This window comes from Acomys minous (assembly GCF_964271855.1).
Source record: "Acomys minous genome assembly, chromosome: 12".
In the NCBI taxonomy this organism is placed as follows: Eukaryota; Metazoa; Chordata; class Mammalia; order Rodentia; family Muridae; genus Acomys; species Acomys minous.
This window is the reverse complement of record NC_140493.1, coordinates 77,143,156-77,161,288: the sequence shown is the minus strand read 5'-3', so window position 1 is coordinate 77,161,288 and position 18,133 is coordinate 77,143,156. Positions and strand designations below refer to the sequence as shown.

The window sequence follows — 18,133 nt, the reverse complement described above, 5'->3', positions numbered from 1 at the left end:
CTTACTGGACATATGATATGCATTTATGACTTATGTTGTAATATTCATGGCTGTCCTAAGGATATCCAGCCAGCAAGAAATCAGTACAATTCTGGCAGAGTCTTGAAGCTTGGATCTACTGCAGCTTTTTTCTTCCTCTGCTGTGACTGTCATGTATATTACATTACAAGCTATAATTTTAAAAAAACCAAACAAACTTGCATTTACATTTATGGTGGTGGACAGAAGCATGTGCCAGCATACATGTGTGGCAATCAGAGGACGACAGAGGGAATTAGTTCTTCCCTTCCACCATGTGGGTTTTGGGGACTGAACTTGAGTTGTCAGACTTGGCACTAAGAACCTTTACTGCTGAGCTATCTCACTGGCCCAATCTTTTATTCACTTTTTTTTTCTTTATTTTTGAGACAAGGTCTCGGGTAGCCTAGGTTGCTTTGAACTTGAGACCTTGCTGGCCAGGCAGTTGCAACTACGCCTGGAATAGCTGTGGTGGTTACAGAAAAGAGAACACACATAAGTTTTGTATTATCCGTGTTATTTCTCTTTCCTAGGCCTTCATCTTTGTGTAGATTTGAATTGCTACTTAGAATCTTTTTACCTGAATGACTGGCTGCCTGTAATAACTTCTGTAGGCTGGCTAGCAGGCTTATATTATTTTTCTGTGGGAATGTCTTTATTTTACCTCCACTTATTTTAGAGATAGTTTTGCTAACCTTATGGCTTTTTCTTTTTTCTTTCTTTCTTTCTTTTTTGTTTTGTTTTGTTTTGTTTTGTGAGAAAAACCTTGTAGCCTTGGCTGCCCTGGGCTCACTTTGTAGACCAGGCTGGCCTCAAACTCACAGCGATCCGCCCGCCTCTGCCTCCCGAGTGCTGGAATTAAAGGTGTGCACCACCATGCCTGGCTATGGCTTTTTCTTTTAAGAAAATGATTTATTTTTAAATTTCTATGGATGTGTGCCACATGTATGCACCAGGCGTCTATGGAGGCCAAGAGAGGGTGTCAAGCTCCCTGGAGCTTGAACTGTAGTCAGCTGTGATCTGCCCAATGTGGGATCTGGGAATTAAACTCAGGTTCTCTGGAAGAACAGCAAGTGCTCACTGCAGAGCCATCTCTCCAGCCCCTGTCCTTAGGATTCTGACACACACACTGAAGAAAAAAATTTTTTCATGGTGTCAGTTGATTTCCTCCTGGTGAGGGAGGTGGTGTTTTGCTGTTCCCTGTATGATTCCCAAGGTCTCATTTTAAGTCATTTGCCTGTGTTTGTTCCTCTTGGAGTTTATGGAATTTGTTGTGTATGGAAGTTAATGCTTATCTGATTGGGAAGTTTACTTCCAATATTTTTCTGCCCCTTCCCTCCCTCTTCTCTGTTGGTACACACAGGGTTTGAGCATTAGGATTTGAGGCTGTTTATTCCTTTATTCTTCCCTGCTCTCCTTGTTCTTCACACTGGATGGTCCCCCACTGTCTTCAGGTTGCACTCTCCTGCGTTTCAGGGTCCGTCCACATTGATAATGGCATTTTAGTCAGTTTAGTGTGAAGAGTCACAGTGCAGAGATTCTCCTGCCTCTGCCTGCTGAGTACTGGGGTCGATTGTAGGTGTATGCCCAGCTATTAGGTAGCTTTATAAAGGTTTGTTTTCTTTACTGAGATTCTCTATTGGCTAATTCATCGTTGCACACCTTAACTCTTAAAATGTGGCTTCCTCTCACTGTATGTGTGTAACCATGGATTGAAGGCAACAGGGCCACGTGTGTTAAGCACCTGCTGTCACTGAGCCATGTTCCAGATCCTGATCATATTTGTAATAAATGATCTGAGGTCTCTGGGAAGGCCAACATCTGGGCCCACACAGATTTCTCCTGGCTTTTTCCTTTGAGGATGAGTTTTTCTTCGAATGTATCAGTTGTGGTTGAAGAAAAATGGTCATAAATTTTGGTAATGAGAGCATCTCAATTTTCCCTTAGTTAAGGTGGTTCTTCTTCATTTATTATTATCGTCACTATTTTGGTTTAGACTAGCTCTTATTAATCTCAGTACTTGGGAGGCAGAGGCAGGTGAATCTCTGTGCGTTCAAAGCCAGCCTGGTCTACAGAGCAAGTCCAGGACAGCCAGGACTACACAGAGAAACCCTGTCTTGGGGAAGAAAAAAAGACCAGGTCTTATGTAGCTCAGGCTGGCCTTGAATTTGCTATGTAACCAAGGTAGCCTTGAACTCCTGATCTTCCCACCCCTACTTCTCAAGCACCTATTTCTTTCTTAGCACCTTGGCTTAATCTGTGGATTTCGGTTCCTGCATGTCACACAATGTTCGCACCCACTTCCATTTTACAGTACTTTTGAAGCTCAGCTTCATAAGACCACCTGTGCCTAGTGGCCAGCCAGTGATTTGTGTGGATAGTTCCCGAGCCAGGCCCTCCTTTGTTTATGTGTGTGCTTACGTGAGGGACACATTCAGCCTGAAAGCCCGCCCTGGCTTGTTTCCTCATGTGTCCTGGCATTCTGGGTAGATGTCTGCCCTGGCTTGTTTCCTCATGTGTCCCGGCATTCTGGGTAGATGTATGGAGAGCCTAGCAAGATCTCCTGTGGCTGTCTCATTTCCTATCCTGCCAACTACCTGGCTAGGCAGCTGGTCTGTTGCCACCTGCAGGGCACCCTCCTTTGGGAGACATGGCTTACTAAAACAATGAATTTAATTAATTTATTTTTATTTTTGGTTTTTCGAGACAAGGTCTCTGTGTTAGCCTTGGCTGTCCTGGACTCACTTTGTAGACCAGGCTGGCCTTGAACTCACAGAAATCTGCCTGCCTCTGCCTCCCGAATGCTGGGATTAAAGGCGTGTACCACCACGCCCGGCCTAACAATGAATTTATGAAGCTGTCCTGATACCATTACTTTTTAACCACCTACTAGGGTTTTCAGCCACCACAAGGCAGGCAGATCTGTCCAGGATCAGAGAAACCCCAGTAGACACCAACAGCTTAGACACCTGAAGCACATGTGTTTTTGGAGTATAGAAAAGAGCTGTCGGCCGGGCGTGGTGGCGCACGCCTTTAATCCCAGCACTCGGGAGGCAGAGGCAGGCGGATTGCTGTGAGTTCGAGGCCAACCTGGTCTACAAAGTGAGTCCAGGACAGTCAAGGCTACACAGAGAAACCCTGTCTCGAAAAAACAAAAAAACAAAAAAACAAAAAAACAAAAAAAAAGAAAAGAGCTGTCAGTCTACCATTATTTTTGGTACTACTTGTCCTGGGTGATCCTGGCAACTTAGGGACCACACATACACCAGGGAGGTGAGCTTGGACCGAGATTTCATGGCTTCCAGGACAGTGCTCCCTTTTCTTCATCCAGGCCCTGGTCTAAACCTTTTCACACACTGAACTACACGCAGATATGAGAAGCATCTAAGAGCAGGAGCAGCTGGCCTCATGCCTTACTTTGTCCATCACAATGACTTCTTTGCTTCCATTCAGCACCCCGGTGGCCCTGAGGAACCGCAGATACCCACATTCGTCCTTTCTGACAAGAGGCTCCGGCCCTTAGTTGTCTCTGCTTCTCGTGCTCATTTGGGCCTTAGACTCTCTCTGCCTCCGCACGTACGTCACAGGCAGTGTGAGCCTAGGCCAGTGCTAGCTAAGCTCCAGAACGGCTGAACGCCCACAGCCTGGCCCTTAGCCATGGCCCAGGCTTCTGTGCTGACTCGGGTTTCCTGGTCACAGGCCGCAGCTGCAGGCAGAGAGGCAGTTCTCACTGGGATCTGTACCCCGCTTCTACTTTTGGTTTTAAGATAGTCTCACATATAGACCAGGGCGGCCTAGATCTCATAGCCCTTGAGCTCGAGTGCTTGACTGTAAGGGTCAAGGACTGAGCTCAAGCCTCCCTTCTAGCTCCTCTTCCTAGAACATTGACTTGGGGTAATTCAAGTTAATAACATGTCATTTCATTAAAAAAACAAACAACAAACTACCCTCTGCTTTATAAACAAAACAACTCCCCCACCCGCAACAACTGAATTTAATAATCAGACAAGCTCCCCTGTGACCCTGCTTTGCTGCCTCCATTCCTCAGAGGCACGAGCTTGTTCAAAGGAACTGGGGAAGAGTCAAGGACACATAATATTGACTTTCCTGTCCCTAGTGCTACAAGTGCTCAGACTTCAAAACCCAGGACTGAAAACCACTCGCCGAATCCTCAAGGGCTGGGTGGCCACAGAGCTCACAATGCTAAGGACACTAGAGATCATGTATGCTGGCAGGGAGCTGGGTTCAGGGACTCAGAGATTTCTGGGTGGCCTTTCTCTGGGCTGGGCCCCTCCTTCCCTGAGTCTTTCTTATCTCTACCCTTATCCCTTCCTCTTTTTGGGTGGGCGGACGGGGGAGCGCCTTCCCAGGACTCCCACCCAGATGTCAGCAGTGAGAATTCTGTAGCAGAACACTGTGGCAAAACACCACTAAAGAACTGGTCCTTAGCTGGAGGGATCTGTAATACTGCTACGTCGTAAGACAGGGCAGGCACGGCCGGCTTTTGGACAGCCACCCTGGTCATTCGTAGCAATTTCAGGAGACAAAGGCCTGTTGGTACTGTAGAGCAAGGGGGGGGGGGGCTCATCCCTTCTCTCAGGCCCTGCAATCCTGCTGAAATTGGGACAAGAAAATGGGTGGCTGGGCATGGATTGAAATGACAAACGGTGGCTCTTCTACAAATGTGGAGGTTTATTTCAACAAAATGTGAAAAGAGTGCACTGGACTGAAGCCCTTGCTCGCTGGCGTGCGTGTCCATCGAATTCTCACTGGCACGAGTGAAGGCTGCTTTGTGAACGAAGTGAACAGATAATATGGCAATCTCAGTTCGAGCAAGGCTGGGTCAATACATCATTCCTCCTCCTCCCTCAGTAACCTTGCATGTGTAATGGGCTGTGGCTCTCACTTCTCCATATGAAAAGCCCCAGTCTTGGGGATGGGGCAGCAGGGAGAGGGGAGTTATATAAGCACACCCCACCTTGCCTCTGAAGAAATGCCAGGAGGGTAACAACTTTCATACCCCGATGCTCTGTGGGACTGCATGTGCTGTAGCAGAGTGTGGAGCCGGGGACAAATCCCATTCGTGCCTACTAGGTAAGCTAAGAGCCAGGGCCGGGCAGGCTTCCTTCTGGACTGAGGATGGTCCCCTCCTGTTCCTTCCACCACGGCTTGCAAGGCAGCTTACATCTGTAGTCCCTGGATGCCCACTTGCAATGTGGCACCACTGAGAAGGTCCTGGAATATCTGTGTGAGGCGCTCCTGAAGGGGAGGCCGGCTCTTTTCGTGGAATCCAGGGTTAAGGCTCAGGCTGAAGTATTCATGCCAATTGTTTCTGTGGCGTCTTAGTGATCCCCTCCTTGATCTTCAGCGACAGGTCATAATGTAGAACCTGGATGCTACACCAGCTCTGACCACCTCCACCCTCGCTTTAGGAACATCAGTGGTGAACCATAAGCGGCTTTCTTGGGTAAATGGTTGTTAAACTGTCCAGTCCACCCCCGAGGAGGCCCTGTTGCTGGCCATGGAGGGCCCAGAAAGTCTGGAAACACCAGCACCGTGACTGAACTGTAGGGAGTCTTAAGGGCAGGGGAAGTCTTGTTCCCTGGAAGCCTCCTCACACCAGGAAGGCCAGTTTCTGGCACAGGTGTCATCAAGGTGGGTGACCTGCTGTACCTTCTGCCAGGACTAGAGATGAGTCACTTTGTAGGCATGGCCCCACAGTTGAGAGAGTTCTGTCTTGAACCACTCTCCCTCTATCAATCACAACAGGAAAAAGCCTCCTCTTAGCTCACCGCCTCAGGCTCCTGCACTGGCTGCCTCCATCCACCCAGAGGCAAGGGCTCTTACGCACTGGCTCACACTAGTCAACTAGTGTCAACTAGTCACACAGTGATACACAAGATGGTGGCGGGTTGACCATCTCCCCACGGGTACTGAGAAGCCACTCGAGGTTGAGAGTGTTTGACCAAGCACAATGACTTGGTCTGTTTTTGAGTCCGCCTCTTAGATCGTGGCTTTGCCTCTGTATTCTCACACGGGCCTGCGACAGATTTTCTGCCCTGCCATTTCTCATAAATAGTTATCTTGGCTTGGTTAGATGGGACTGCTCCTCTCCAGTGCTCGGTGTGCGTGGCTGCACATGGAGTGGTGACGGATGGGCTTGAGTCTCTCCTTCCTCAGCCCCAGCCCTCCCCTGCTGCTTGCGGCTGTGGCTCATGGGGCAGGGGCTGCAGACACGTGGACACCGTTCACACGGCCCTGTGCTGGGGCAGGCAGGACAAGAGGGCAGTCCTGCTTTAGGCTAGTAAGACCTCATGGTACAGGCATGTACCCTTCATTGCCTTCTCAGTCCTGTGCATGGAAAGAGGACCGTCATCACAGCTGGGCTAATCAATACTGAACTGGGTATGTGTGGCTGGGCGTCGAGATCCTATAGCCCAGATGTCATGCAGGACCTCAAACACTCGAGGGGGAGCAAATGCCACTCTCACTCCAGTGCCGGGCCTCCAGGCCTTATCATTACAGTGGCTTCAGATGTAAGAGGCAGCCCTAGCTCTCTTCTCCAGAGATGGGGCAGGGATGGGTAGGGAGCTCCTCCTACGTGGAAGGGGAATCCATGGTGGAGAGGATCCGCACGACTTCTGCTCTCTGAGTGGGTGAGATGTGCTGGGTCATGTGGACGATGGAATCCATGGCAACTTCTGGATTGGCCTGTACCAAGCTGGAGAGAACATCAGGGACGGTGAAGAAAAGAAAGGTGGAAGGGTCCCGAGGGGGGTGCTTAAGAACTGCCAGACAGACAGACAGACTAACAAGGGCAGCTGCACACAGCTACTCACCGTTTCAAGAGTTTTCCCACTTTCAAATGCCCCTAGCAGCTAAGCAGTAGTATAAAATGAACTAGAAAACATCTTGCTATGTTAGAAAATAAGGGGTAATTAAAACAAAACAAAAGCAAACCTCCTAAAGCAAAAACTGATGGGGACACACTGTCAGTGGTGCCTGTATGAAGGGCCCTTCCTAGACAGATAGGCACTTAATTTTGATGCCAAGTGTCCTATAAAATAAGGTTAATAGGAACAGTCTACATCAATAATGAATATAGAGCTGCAGCAGAGTAGGGACGTAATGGTGGGAGGCAGAGTGCAGATCACAGTAAGCAGGGTACCAGTGGATGCTCAGTCTAGAGAGACGTACTGATGAGGAACAGACAGCTTCCCTGGCCTGCAAGTGTCTTCCTACAGACTGGTTAGCAAGTGGCAGTTCCACAGCGAGAGAAATGAAGGAACAGCCTGGCCAGGTGACAGAACTACCATCGGGGCATATGAACTTTGGGTGCTTTTCAGTGGGGTACCGTATGATGGCCAGAATGCTGCACATGTGAAGACATGGCCATAATGCAGAACTCAACCTGAGTCACAGAGAAACATCAGACAACCTAAAGTTCGCCATGTTCTAGACTGCAAGGGGAAGACAGGGACGAGGCCGTGCTGAGGACATGCAAGGGCTCCAGCCCTGAGCCCAGCCAAGCCCATGGGGAGACAGAGCTCTGCAGAAGAGCTTTTAGCTGGTCACTTACTAAGTTGATCACTTTACTGCGGCCACGGAGGAGAGACAGCACACACTGCTGATAAGGCGAACATGTGAACGGCAGGAGAATTGCTAGTACTAGCTTTTACTTGTGCAACTTCTCCCTAAGTAACATATTTCCAAATAGTTTTATGGCCACCTCGCCAAGAGCTGTTGGCTTTCCTTCATTCCAGAATCATCTACCTGGTTTGAATATCTGCACTCAGAGTGAACGCATGGGCATAAAGCGCCCTGAGTCAGCTGAGAGTGAGCGGTGTCTGTACCCGTGGGTCACCCACAGCAGTTCCAGACAGGGGAGCCACAGAGGTGGGCAGCCTGATCTCAGAGTTTGTTCTAAGCTTTTTATTGTAAAGAAATTAGCCTCCTAGCCCGAGGAGCCTGCCGACGGCCTCACCTGCGGATCTGCTTGAGGACATAGTCCCTGCTGATATATTTGATGTTCTCCTCTATCACTGAGCGGACGCCATCTTCCTCTGTCAACTGCTTCTCCAGCCACTCCACCAGGTCCTTATTATTGTCCCAAACGTAAGCCTGAAAACATACAAGTCTTGGTCAAACACCAGGAACCAGGTGTGGACACCTAACTGCCCAGTTATTCCAAAGGCTGTCTTAGCATAGAAACCCTGTTCACACTTCTCCTTTAATGTTGTGGCTGGAGTTGGAGAGGACAGGTTCCTGGCCGGGAGCCGCCTTCGTCTCTCCCTTCCTCTGAGCTTCAGATGCTCGTGTGGGAGTCTGTCCTATGAGGCTCCAGCACCTACTGTTCCACAATGGTAGGTCTGTGAGGAGCAGGGTCTTTTTTGTTTGTTTGTTTGGTTTGGTTTTCGAGACAGGGTTTCTCTGCGTAACCCTGGCTGTCCCGGACTTGCTTTGTAGACTAGGCTGGCCGTGGAGCAGGGTGCTTAACAGTGTGACCTGGAGGGAAAGGTGTGTATATGGCTGCTGCTTTTAGGAGGAACCGAGACATCAATCCTTAAGTGCAACCCCAGTCCCAGCAAGATGTGGCCGACAAGGCTCCACACTGTGCCTAGTAAGCACTCATAGGAGCAAAGCTTAGAGGGCAACACATAACACAACTTGGATACTGCTATGGCGGATGTCTTATGGCTACAGTATTGCCACCGAGCCAGACTCCCACCGCACTTTATTAGCTATGAGAGCACTGCGAAGGGTCGGGAGGTCTGCAGCCTGGGAGTCTCAGCAGCCCACCTCTTGCCTCCTTTCTTTCAAGATCATTTAGCTGAGCACTTCTGAGGGAGCTGACTACATAATAACTCAGGAGTGTGTTAGAAGCCTAATAGCCTTCTCCTTGCTCTCTTCTCTCATTTCTTTACAAATCATTTAGGAATCGTTTTGTTAATGGTTTCCGGAAAACCAAGTACCACCATTAGGGCTCATTCATATTTATGTCATTTTGTTTGGGTAATTAAACACAAAGCTCGTCATTTAAAGGTGCGCTATCCTTTTCTGTTATCACTAACGAAGTCAGAGTCAGAATGACAATGAGTTTGGCGCCGTAATTTAAGAGGTGGGCACTGTAGGGACCCTGAGGCTTGTGTTGTGGCAGTGACACAAAAGGCAGAGCCGCACCTCAGGCCTGCGGTGTGGACTGCACATTCGACACAGCAGCACCCGGCATTAGGAAACCGGGCTGTCGTCTTAAAGGTTTCATGGTTTGAAATATCATTTATGGCTGGGTGTGGTGGCTCACACTTTATCCCAGCATCTGTAAGGCTGAGGCAGGGGTATAAGGAGCTCAAGGCCAGCCTTGCCTACACTGAGTTATAGACCAGGCAAGGGTCCAGAGTGCAACCCTGCCTCACAAAAGCAATGAACCAAACCATGGCTCACCTGACTTAGCTGGTGAGCTGGCCATTTATTATGGCTGGATCACAGGTTCCCAGGACTAAGGGCCATAGTGAGCCTTTCCCCTCAGTCTGTCTACCTCCTTTCCTGGCTCCAGATGTGCCCACTTTGGACATGTTTGACAGACACCAGCTCTTCTCACAGAACAAGCTAGGAACATGGCAGCTCCGTGTTTCATTCTGGAGTAACTTCTCTGCGGGTCTATAACAGGAGCGTGTGTCTGCAGACGCCGCTGCTCATGTGGTTCAGCTTATAGCTGGCCCCCAGATGACTGAGCAAACCTGGACTCCAGCCACTGCCTCCTTTATAAACCTGGCCATTTCCAACACTGGTGATTAAGAGTTCTCTGTGGCTTGAGGACTGCACAGCTTCCCAGCTTAGGAGGATTTGGTGGAGAAGGAGGCAAAAAAATAAAATAAAATAAAACAATGGCGGCTTCTTGAGCTTCAGAAGGAAACCAAACAAACCCAACTAGATTCACTCAGGAGTCCCAAAGCCTTTAGTTTAGGAGAATATTTAATACTCTTATTAATCATTTTTAATCCGTTTGCTTTTAATTAAGAAACAGCATGATGCTTTGCTATCAACATATGCCAGGGAGCAGATTAATTGTGGCTTAAGATAACTCTCCTTGATTGGTGTAATGTATTAGCTAACGAGATGCCGGCTTCTAACGATGCTCACACACTACGCTGGAGAAAGCCAGCTTCCCTCTAGAGTAAACACTCCTGCCTTCCCCTCCTGCAGCCATGAACTACAGTAGGTGTTTAAACATTTAAAAATGGTTCCCAGGCAGAATGGCAGCAACACATTCCAAGCAAAATTTTAAATGCTTAAAAATATGGACCCTGCATATGAAATATGCTGTCTATTCAGAACACAACTGGATGGCGCCACTGAGCCTGAAGTCCAAAGTACATGAAGACAAAGGGCTCTGAGTTCTAACCAACTATGTTTTTACATTTACAAAAAGAAAGAAACTCATATACACACAACATTGTGTCTTGTCTCAGTCCATCAGGGAGGGCTGGCTGTGCCCTCTGCTCTGTACTACTCTGCTCCACTCGGGAAAAGCAGCTGCCTCCGAGGACAGTTATGAGACTCACCATTCTAGCCCTGACAAAGGACAGGCCACTTCTGTTCCAAGGGGGAGAAGCCATTATCAAGTTCTTCCACAGAATTATAAAATGTAGCTATATGCTAGTCCTAGGATTTCAGAGTGGATTTGAAACAGGTGTGAGATGCTGGCTGCTGTCTTGTGAAGGCCCTGGGCCCACATCATCTGTCTGACATCCCAGCTGGAGCATCTTAATATCAATAAAATATCAATAACTAAACATTACAACACTAACTTGTCTTACAATGCACGTTCAACAGACACTCTCTCTTTCTGCATCAATGGATAAGTATCTCAGGCACCACTCAGCCCCACTAATTATATGTAATAATTAGTCTAGCTTACAAAATCTAAATGACCTGTTCATTTCTAATGCACTGGACAGCTGTTAAGCTGTCCCTAAGCAATGATAGAACAGGGCCAGGGAGTGACTAGGGCATAACCTGGTGGCTGTGAGCCCTGACTATTACGCCTACAAATGACTTTACTGTGTGGGTTGCTTAGAGATGCTTCCAGCTGGAGAGATGCCTAGGAGCCATCTGACCTACGGTGTACGCAGGGGCCTGGGGGATGATGAGAGGGGAGACATACACACCCTAGAGAGAGAGGCTGTTTTCAAGGTTATGACCTTCCAACACCCAAGGTGCAAGGCAATCTCTTTCAGCGGCTCTGGAGCACTGCGGCTGGGCCAGGCAGTCCTTACCATTTTCCCCTTACCTCATTCCTCCCTGGCACCCTGAGCTATCTGTGGGCAGCCTGAGGCAACAGAGGCCTATCAATGATGCTCTTCTGCTCTGATCCTCACAAGTCCCTACAAGTGGGTAGCTCTGGACAACTGGAACAAGTTAGGGCCCAAAGCCCTAGGGACAGTAGTGTGAGCCAGGCAACCCTTCCAGGACAAGTCAGTGTGGCCAAGGCTCATACCTTGACTCTAATTCTTTTTCTCTCTCTCTTTTTTTCTCCTTGAGACAAGGTCTCACCACGTGCTCCTAGCTAGCCTGAACTCATAGAGGAGATCCCATCCCTGAAGTCTGGGTATGTCCCGCTATGCCTGGCTGCAATTTACCTTCTACTAAACCCACTGAGTTCTGTGACACCATAAACATTATCTCCATTTTTTACATGAGGGAATGGAGGCTAAATTAATATGTCCCATGCAAAGCTGGGAACCTCAGAGTTTGGGAGATCTCAAAAACCCACATATTTTTTTCAATGTGCCATGAAAAGTCTAAATTGTGATTTCTCTTGTTGGAGTCTGCAGGCACAGAACCAATCAGCCTGGTGGAAAACTGCCAGAAGTCAAAACAGAAGCCATCCCCATGAAGCAGGATATGGCATGTTTGTACAACCCGACTCAACCATAGCTCTTGGTGTTCTCTCTCCCCCACCTCCCCCCACCTCAGGGAGCTGCAGTGATGCAGCTGCTTCTGCCAGTGAAGCCATGAGACAGGAACTCTAGTACTTCCTCCAGCAGGGCTGCCCAGTGGGTCCAAGTGCAATCCTACAACTCACGGCATGGAGGTCACTAAGAGAAACAAGACTCATAGTGCTCAAGGAAACAATCTTTGGGGGAAAAACAATACAGAACATGGCTAATAAATGTCTATCACTACATGACTTCTATACCAACAACTACAGTTGAGACTTTGGTGCTCAGGGAGGCTGTACCAGTCTTTACACTTGAGGGAAATGGCGTATGACATATGTCACTGTTTGAAGACCCCATCAGCACCACACACAGTGCTTTTAGCTGGTTCCTAACATCAGGCCGCTTCTGTAGCAAGCCCTTCAGAGGCAACACTACACCTTGAACACTGCAGCACTTTCTTCTCTCAAGGGCGCTGCTGATTTTATCACCTGTCCCACACTAACCAGGTCCTGCTGAGCCTGCAGAATGTGGCAGGAGGTTTCTAAGCCACATGTCCTGACTTCACAGGATCACTTGTCCTTCCTTTTTCTCCTCCCTGTCCCCTGATAGGAGAGCTCCCAGGGAATGCAATCTTCTGTAAACACTGGCAAGGGCTCACTGGTATTCAGTGCGCAGCAGCCTCTTTCTGAGCTGTGTGCCTGCGGTGTCTTCTGCACTCACTCCAGCCGGGAGCCTGTGTGCACAGCTCCCCACTGACGGGAGATAGCGATGGCCTGTTCTTCAGACACGCTGCCCCCTGGGAGGATGCCACGAAGGAGCAAGCGAGGGGGCCCGTCTATTCGCTTCATGCTTGGAGGGAAGCTATTCCTTCTCCTCATCCTTGTGCCCACTGAGGCTGTGCACGTCCATTAGTGACTAATGTGGTAGGGAGGCGTGCGGGCCACACACACACACTCCATTTACCTAGCTGGCCACTCTTAACTGGAGAACAACCTCTTATTTTACACTTGCATGACTTTCAATGCCAACTTCCACTAGAAGCTGCCAGTAGCCACTGACAAAATTGTCTCACTCAATTATGATGCTACAGACTGACCTTAACCTGAACCAAATGTCGGAGAGTGTCCCACTCCCCTGCTGCGCGTCTGAAATATTTATCCAAGAAGCTTCCCGGTCATAAAGAAACAGGCAGACTTAACACAAAGGTGAACTTTGGAACGCTCCACACCGCTGGCTTTACAGCTGATGGTAAGTTGTGTAGCCCCTCACGAGAAAGGCTGTTAGCACAGACGCCAGGTAGTGTTTTCGAGGAGACTGGAGTGATGCCACTATCAACTAGTCACTTTCCATCAACATCTGGTAGTCACCAAAGATTTTGATCACATAGTTGATATAGGACAGAGTATAGCTAATAGCCTGATAACCAGCAAGATGGCTCAGCACTTAAGGGAGCTTGCTGCCAAGCCTGAAGACCTAGGTTTGATCCCAGGAACCGACATGGGAGAAGACGGGAATCAATTCCTTCAAGCTGCCCTCTGACTTTTACATGTAAACTCTGCATGCCTGGGCCCACACACAACACACACAAAATAAATGTTTAAGAGATGTATATAGCAACTACTATTAAAGGTTAAGCTTGCGGGGAGGGTAGTTTCAAGACAGGGTTTCTCTGTGTAACAAACAGCCCTGAAGGTACTGGAATCCTTTTTGTAGACTAGGCTGGCCTTGAACTCAACAGAGATTGGCCTGCCTCTGCCTCCCAAGTGCTGAGATTAAAGGCGTGTGTCACAATGCTAGTCAATTTTCCTTTGGGGAGCTAATTCAGGGCTGTCCACGTCATACAAGTTCTTTCCCTGAGCCACCTCACTTCTGCCCCTAATTTTTCTTAGTATGAATACAAAGGTTTCAGTTTTCCTTCCCTGTTGCCTGTGGACTGTTTTGTGCCTGTGGGAGAATACTGACCTGGCCTGTCTGTAATTCCAAGGCAAGAGTACTAGGAACAGTCTGGATAGGGCCTCTGCCCTAAGGCGTGAGTTCCTCCCAGGAGAACAGCCTCAGTGACACCAGGCTCATCCCCACATGCAGGCTGGCACGTCCTCTCAGCTCAGATGTGAAACTACAGCTATGGCCTTAGCATCTCCTGTGTGTGTCTCACATCTACTAGTCTTCCTGAGGAATGTAACTCCGCTGCTTACAACCCTTCTGCAGGTCCCCAGACAGTGTGGACTCCTCCGCAGCTTACGCAGTCAGGTCATCTTCCTGGGCGCCCACATCCTGAGCCATCTTGCAGGACTTTACAGCTCTTCGCATGCTCGTTGCCTTTGCGTGTGTATCCTTTCTACCCCTACCCTACCAACCCAACCTTTTCTTTGGTTTATCCTCATGGCTCTGTTGAGATATCCTTTCCTTCGGAAATCTCACCCGCTCTTCCTCAAAGTTGGGTGTCTCCTCTTGCAATGGACTAAGCTCTCTGCTGGCTTTGACAACAGCCTCACTTGTGTAGGACATGACGAGCTCTGTGTGAGCAGGAACACTGCCTCTCACTGCCCCGGGGTCTAGCCAGTGTCTGGCCTGTTGTAAGTCCCAAATGGTGTGCTGATGACTCTGTGGGCTGCAGACAGAGGCCCTTCTAGCTTTACTCAGGTGACACGATAGCATGGTGTTTGGCTGTCTGTAAGGAGGAGAGGGTTTGCTTTTAGGTCCCTTTTTTGCTCACTGGCCCTGAAGGCCTGAAGATTCTTAGCTGCCAACCCTTGTCACCCTCGGGTGGGCTGCACAGGTTTGCTGGTAGGTGCCTCACCTACCTTCACTGTGCCTTCCACTTCTACAAACCAGCGTCTCAACATGGCCTGGATCTGGCCGTCAGTCAGCTCAGGGTTGGCGGTGTGGATTTTCTTCTTGACAAGGTCCTCCAGCAGGAGGCGCCTCAGCCGCCAGTAGAAGAAGGTGCGGGATGTTTTCCAGTCTAGGATGTCCTAGACTCACAGAAGAGCACAGAGGAATTAGTGTAGTCACGAGGAGGACTCCATCTGAAGGAACCCCACAGGGGTTAACAAGCTACTCTCCAGGGAAGCCCCTAGAGTCTCCAGGGCTGGCCGGAACTCCCCACACCTTCATACACACCTGCAAAGCACACTGTGCACAGCCATTAGCCTGGCAAACGCTACCCAACACAAGGCAGCGGTTCCTGGGAAGAGGCCGGATTCCCAGAGAACTAGAAAGCTCCACTCTCATACTGATCAAAGTGAAGTAGCTGTCACCATAACCTTGACACCATAGTTATCCACAGTCTAAGGATCACCTGGCTTGATGTCACCAAGAAAGGTGCGACTGACTCGGTTTCCTACTAGAATCCTCAGAGATTGCCTGAGGATTCCAAGGAAACCCAAACCATCTTGTCTTAGATGACAGTGGATACAGAAAAGGGGAAAGGTCTTTTAAAACTCGTTTGATCTGCATAGGCTCTGCTGATCTGGCCCTAGCAGCTCGCTGCTTAAGGTCCTATGTCACTTAGCAGGCTCTGACAGGTCAGAGATGGCAGCTGTGGTACTTACATTAATAACACCCTTCTCCTGCATCCGGCCTGGGGTATCGTGCAAGTCAGCAAACTGCACAGCGACCTGATGGTAAATGGGAAGCAGGAACTCCTCCCGCTCCTTCAGCTTGCTCTCCAGCTCCTTCCGCTCAGCGGGGCTGAGCTCGGGGGTGCCTGCAATTACACAAGCCTGGCTGTCACATTCCACAGTGACCAGGGATCTTGGCGCAGATGCAGCCGCAGTCTTTCCCTCTGGGGCCTGGCTTTCCACTGTTGTCACTAAGTCTCTGCTGCATAACAGACTCTATGAGACGGTAGTCCTGTCCTTACTTTGTCACAGGGAGCCCACGTGTATTCTTTTTCCTATAGAGGTCACAAGTGTGGAAGCAGTTCTGGCAATGCTGCTCTCCAGGCTTCTCGTGAACAGGTGAAGTGACCACCTGTACCTCTCTCATCAGTTCACTGCCCAAGAGCAAGGCTCCTCTGTCCCCACAAGGCAAGACTGGTGCATGGACACCACGTCCATCATTACTGACCAGCATTAGAACAGCTGGACTAGTCCCATCACAGGACTCGGTAGGAGAGCTTCCTGAGACCAGAGCATAGACCAGCAGCTCTGGTTTTACCATGTTCTCAACAGGTGCCTGGGGAGCGGCTAAGCACTGGAGTCACTCCTAAGTTGCAAGCTGTATGCCTTAGTGTCTAATGTCAGATTTGGATATTCTTAACCTCAAAGTAGTACAATTCAATCAAGTAGAGCTGGCTCCATGTATCTCAGTGGATTATCCTCTGGTCTCCCAATCCCTGGCCAGGTGACATTTCTAAGAAAGAGGGAAAGAGAAGAGCAGGCCCTGTGTGGATTGCTGAGTGTACAACACAAAGTACTTTCATTTGGTCAGAGATTTTTAGCTCCTTGTAACAAGACCCCTCCCCCATCAGCTGGGTTTTAGAAGAGGTGTTGCTACATTTGTGCTTTCCTCCCTAATTACTTTCAGAATGGGGTCTGTAATCAATACTGAAGATTTATCTGCCTGCTGGGCAAAGAAGAGTACACCTAGATGAAGAAACAATAGGTGACAGTCCTGGTACCAGGGACAATCTGATGTGTCACTAACATTGACAAATACATAAGCACAGGTGATACGACGCAGAAGAGAAAGGTCTGTTTCAAGCACATGCCTGTCTGGAAACAGCCTTGTCTTTTATGCCACTAAGACTCATGCTGTGACTGGCCTTGGACAGCCACCTGAGCCATCAGTATTACACGGAAGCACATGTTAACTGGGCAGGGATGAAACTCTAGGACCTAGTTTCATTTTAGGTGACTTTTTGGATGCCCAGCTCCATCTCTGTTTTACTACTGTGAGAAGCAAGCCCAGCACTGTGGGTCTTGTGTACTTACACTGAGGGCCTCAGGCCCCATTTAATTTTCACAACTGCCTGAGGCTGTATTCTTCTTAGCCTCTTACAGGTAAGGACACTGAGACACTGAGAACCTGTGTGAATCATCAAGGCCACAGAGCAAGAGTAACAGCCAGGACTCAGGGCAGCACCTCCTTGAAGCCTTTGGGTAGTAACACTGCAATTTTTACTTGCGGAAGACCAGCACCTCCATAATAGTGGACCCTTCCACTTCAGAAGGCTAAGGCACAGTGAAAAACTCCTGGCCGATGAGGCTGAAGTCATCTTAGTCTTACTGTGTAACTAAGACCAGGACAATGTCTGTAGCGTCTCCTATTGCTATAAAGTCAAGGATGTAAAAATACATTTGCTGGGGCCCAAGGGATGGCAGGGCTGAGAGAAGAGAGTTTAACAGGGAACTCCAACCCTTCAAGATCCTTCTTCTGGGTAAACAGCCAACACTGTACTTGAACGCACATGTGCATCTATGTAGGCCATATATAATTTATTGGGCATTTAGTGTGTGTCACGCACCACACTTGAGTCTTTCAGGATCATATACCTCATAAGTCAACACACACCACACACACACACACACACACACACACACACACACACAATTTGGGTGTAGGGATGGAGAGCTGTTAACCCTGCTGCTAAGCTGACTGCCTCGGTGCTACTGAGTGGTTTCCAGGTCGCTTCACATATATTATCTCTGATCCTCATATCCACCTTTCCACTTAACAAACCAGAACAAGGAGGCTCGGAAATGAAAAGTGGCACCTAGCTGTTAAGTAACACAGTCAGGACTTCCACCTGCGGCTGGCCACACCCAGAGCCTGTGCTGTCCTCAGTAATGGTCGGGAGAGTGGCCAAGCAGATCTCCTGACAGGAGTTGGTCCCTGTGTTTGCAAAGAGTGAAGAGCAGCCTAGGCATTTGGATGCAGCAGCAGGAGGAACTACAGGCTGAGGAGAGCCTTCTGGAAAGAAGCCATTGGTTTTACCATGTTGGAGGAAGAGGGAGGTTGGGCCAATTGTGCTAGTCTAGAGTTTTGAAGGAAGAATGAAACAAATATGATGCTCTTGTCTTCCTGGGAGTCAGGAAATGAAGTAGTGTTCCCCAAAGGCCACCTCAGAAAAGAGACAGGGCAAAGAGAGGTGCTGACAAGTTGTAAGAGCATGAGAAGGCCCAGGGTCTGTGCTTTGAGGAAAAGTGTCGCTAAATCTTTTATGTCCT

The 18,133-nt window shown here is 48.9% G+C and overlaps 1 protein-coding gene across 8 annotated transcripts in view; it reads right to left on the bottom strand.

Annotated features, from left to right (window-relative positions):
* Positions 1-4,690: 4,690 nt before the first annotated feature.
* The window catches only part of ACACA (acetyl-CoA carboxylase alpha), a 266,488-nt gene continuing 253,045 nt past the window's right edge, over positions 4,691-18,133 (bottom strand). For all 8 annotated transcript variants that reach the window (XM_084750470.1, XM_084750475.1, XM_084750471.1 and 5 more), the window contains 4 exons: positions 15,515-15,669; positions 14,765-14,935; positions 8,003-8,139; positions 4,691-6,739 (listed from right to left, as the gene is read on the bottom strand). In XM_084750470.1, coding sequence (XP_084606596.1) covers positions 6,616-6,739; positions 8,003-8,139; positions 14,765-14,935; positions 15,515-15,669 — 587 coding nt within the window. In that variant the 3' untranslated portion in view covers positions 4,691-6,615. The remainder of the gene's footprint in view (positions 6,740-8,002; positions 8,140-14,764; positions 14,936-15,514; positions 15,670-18,133) is intronic.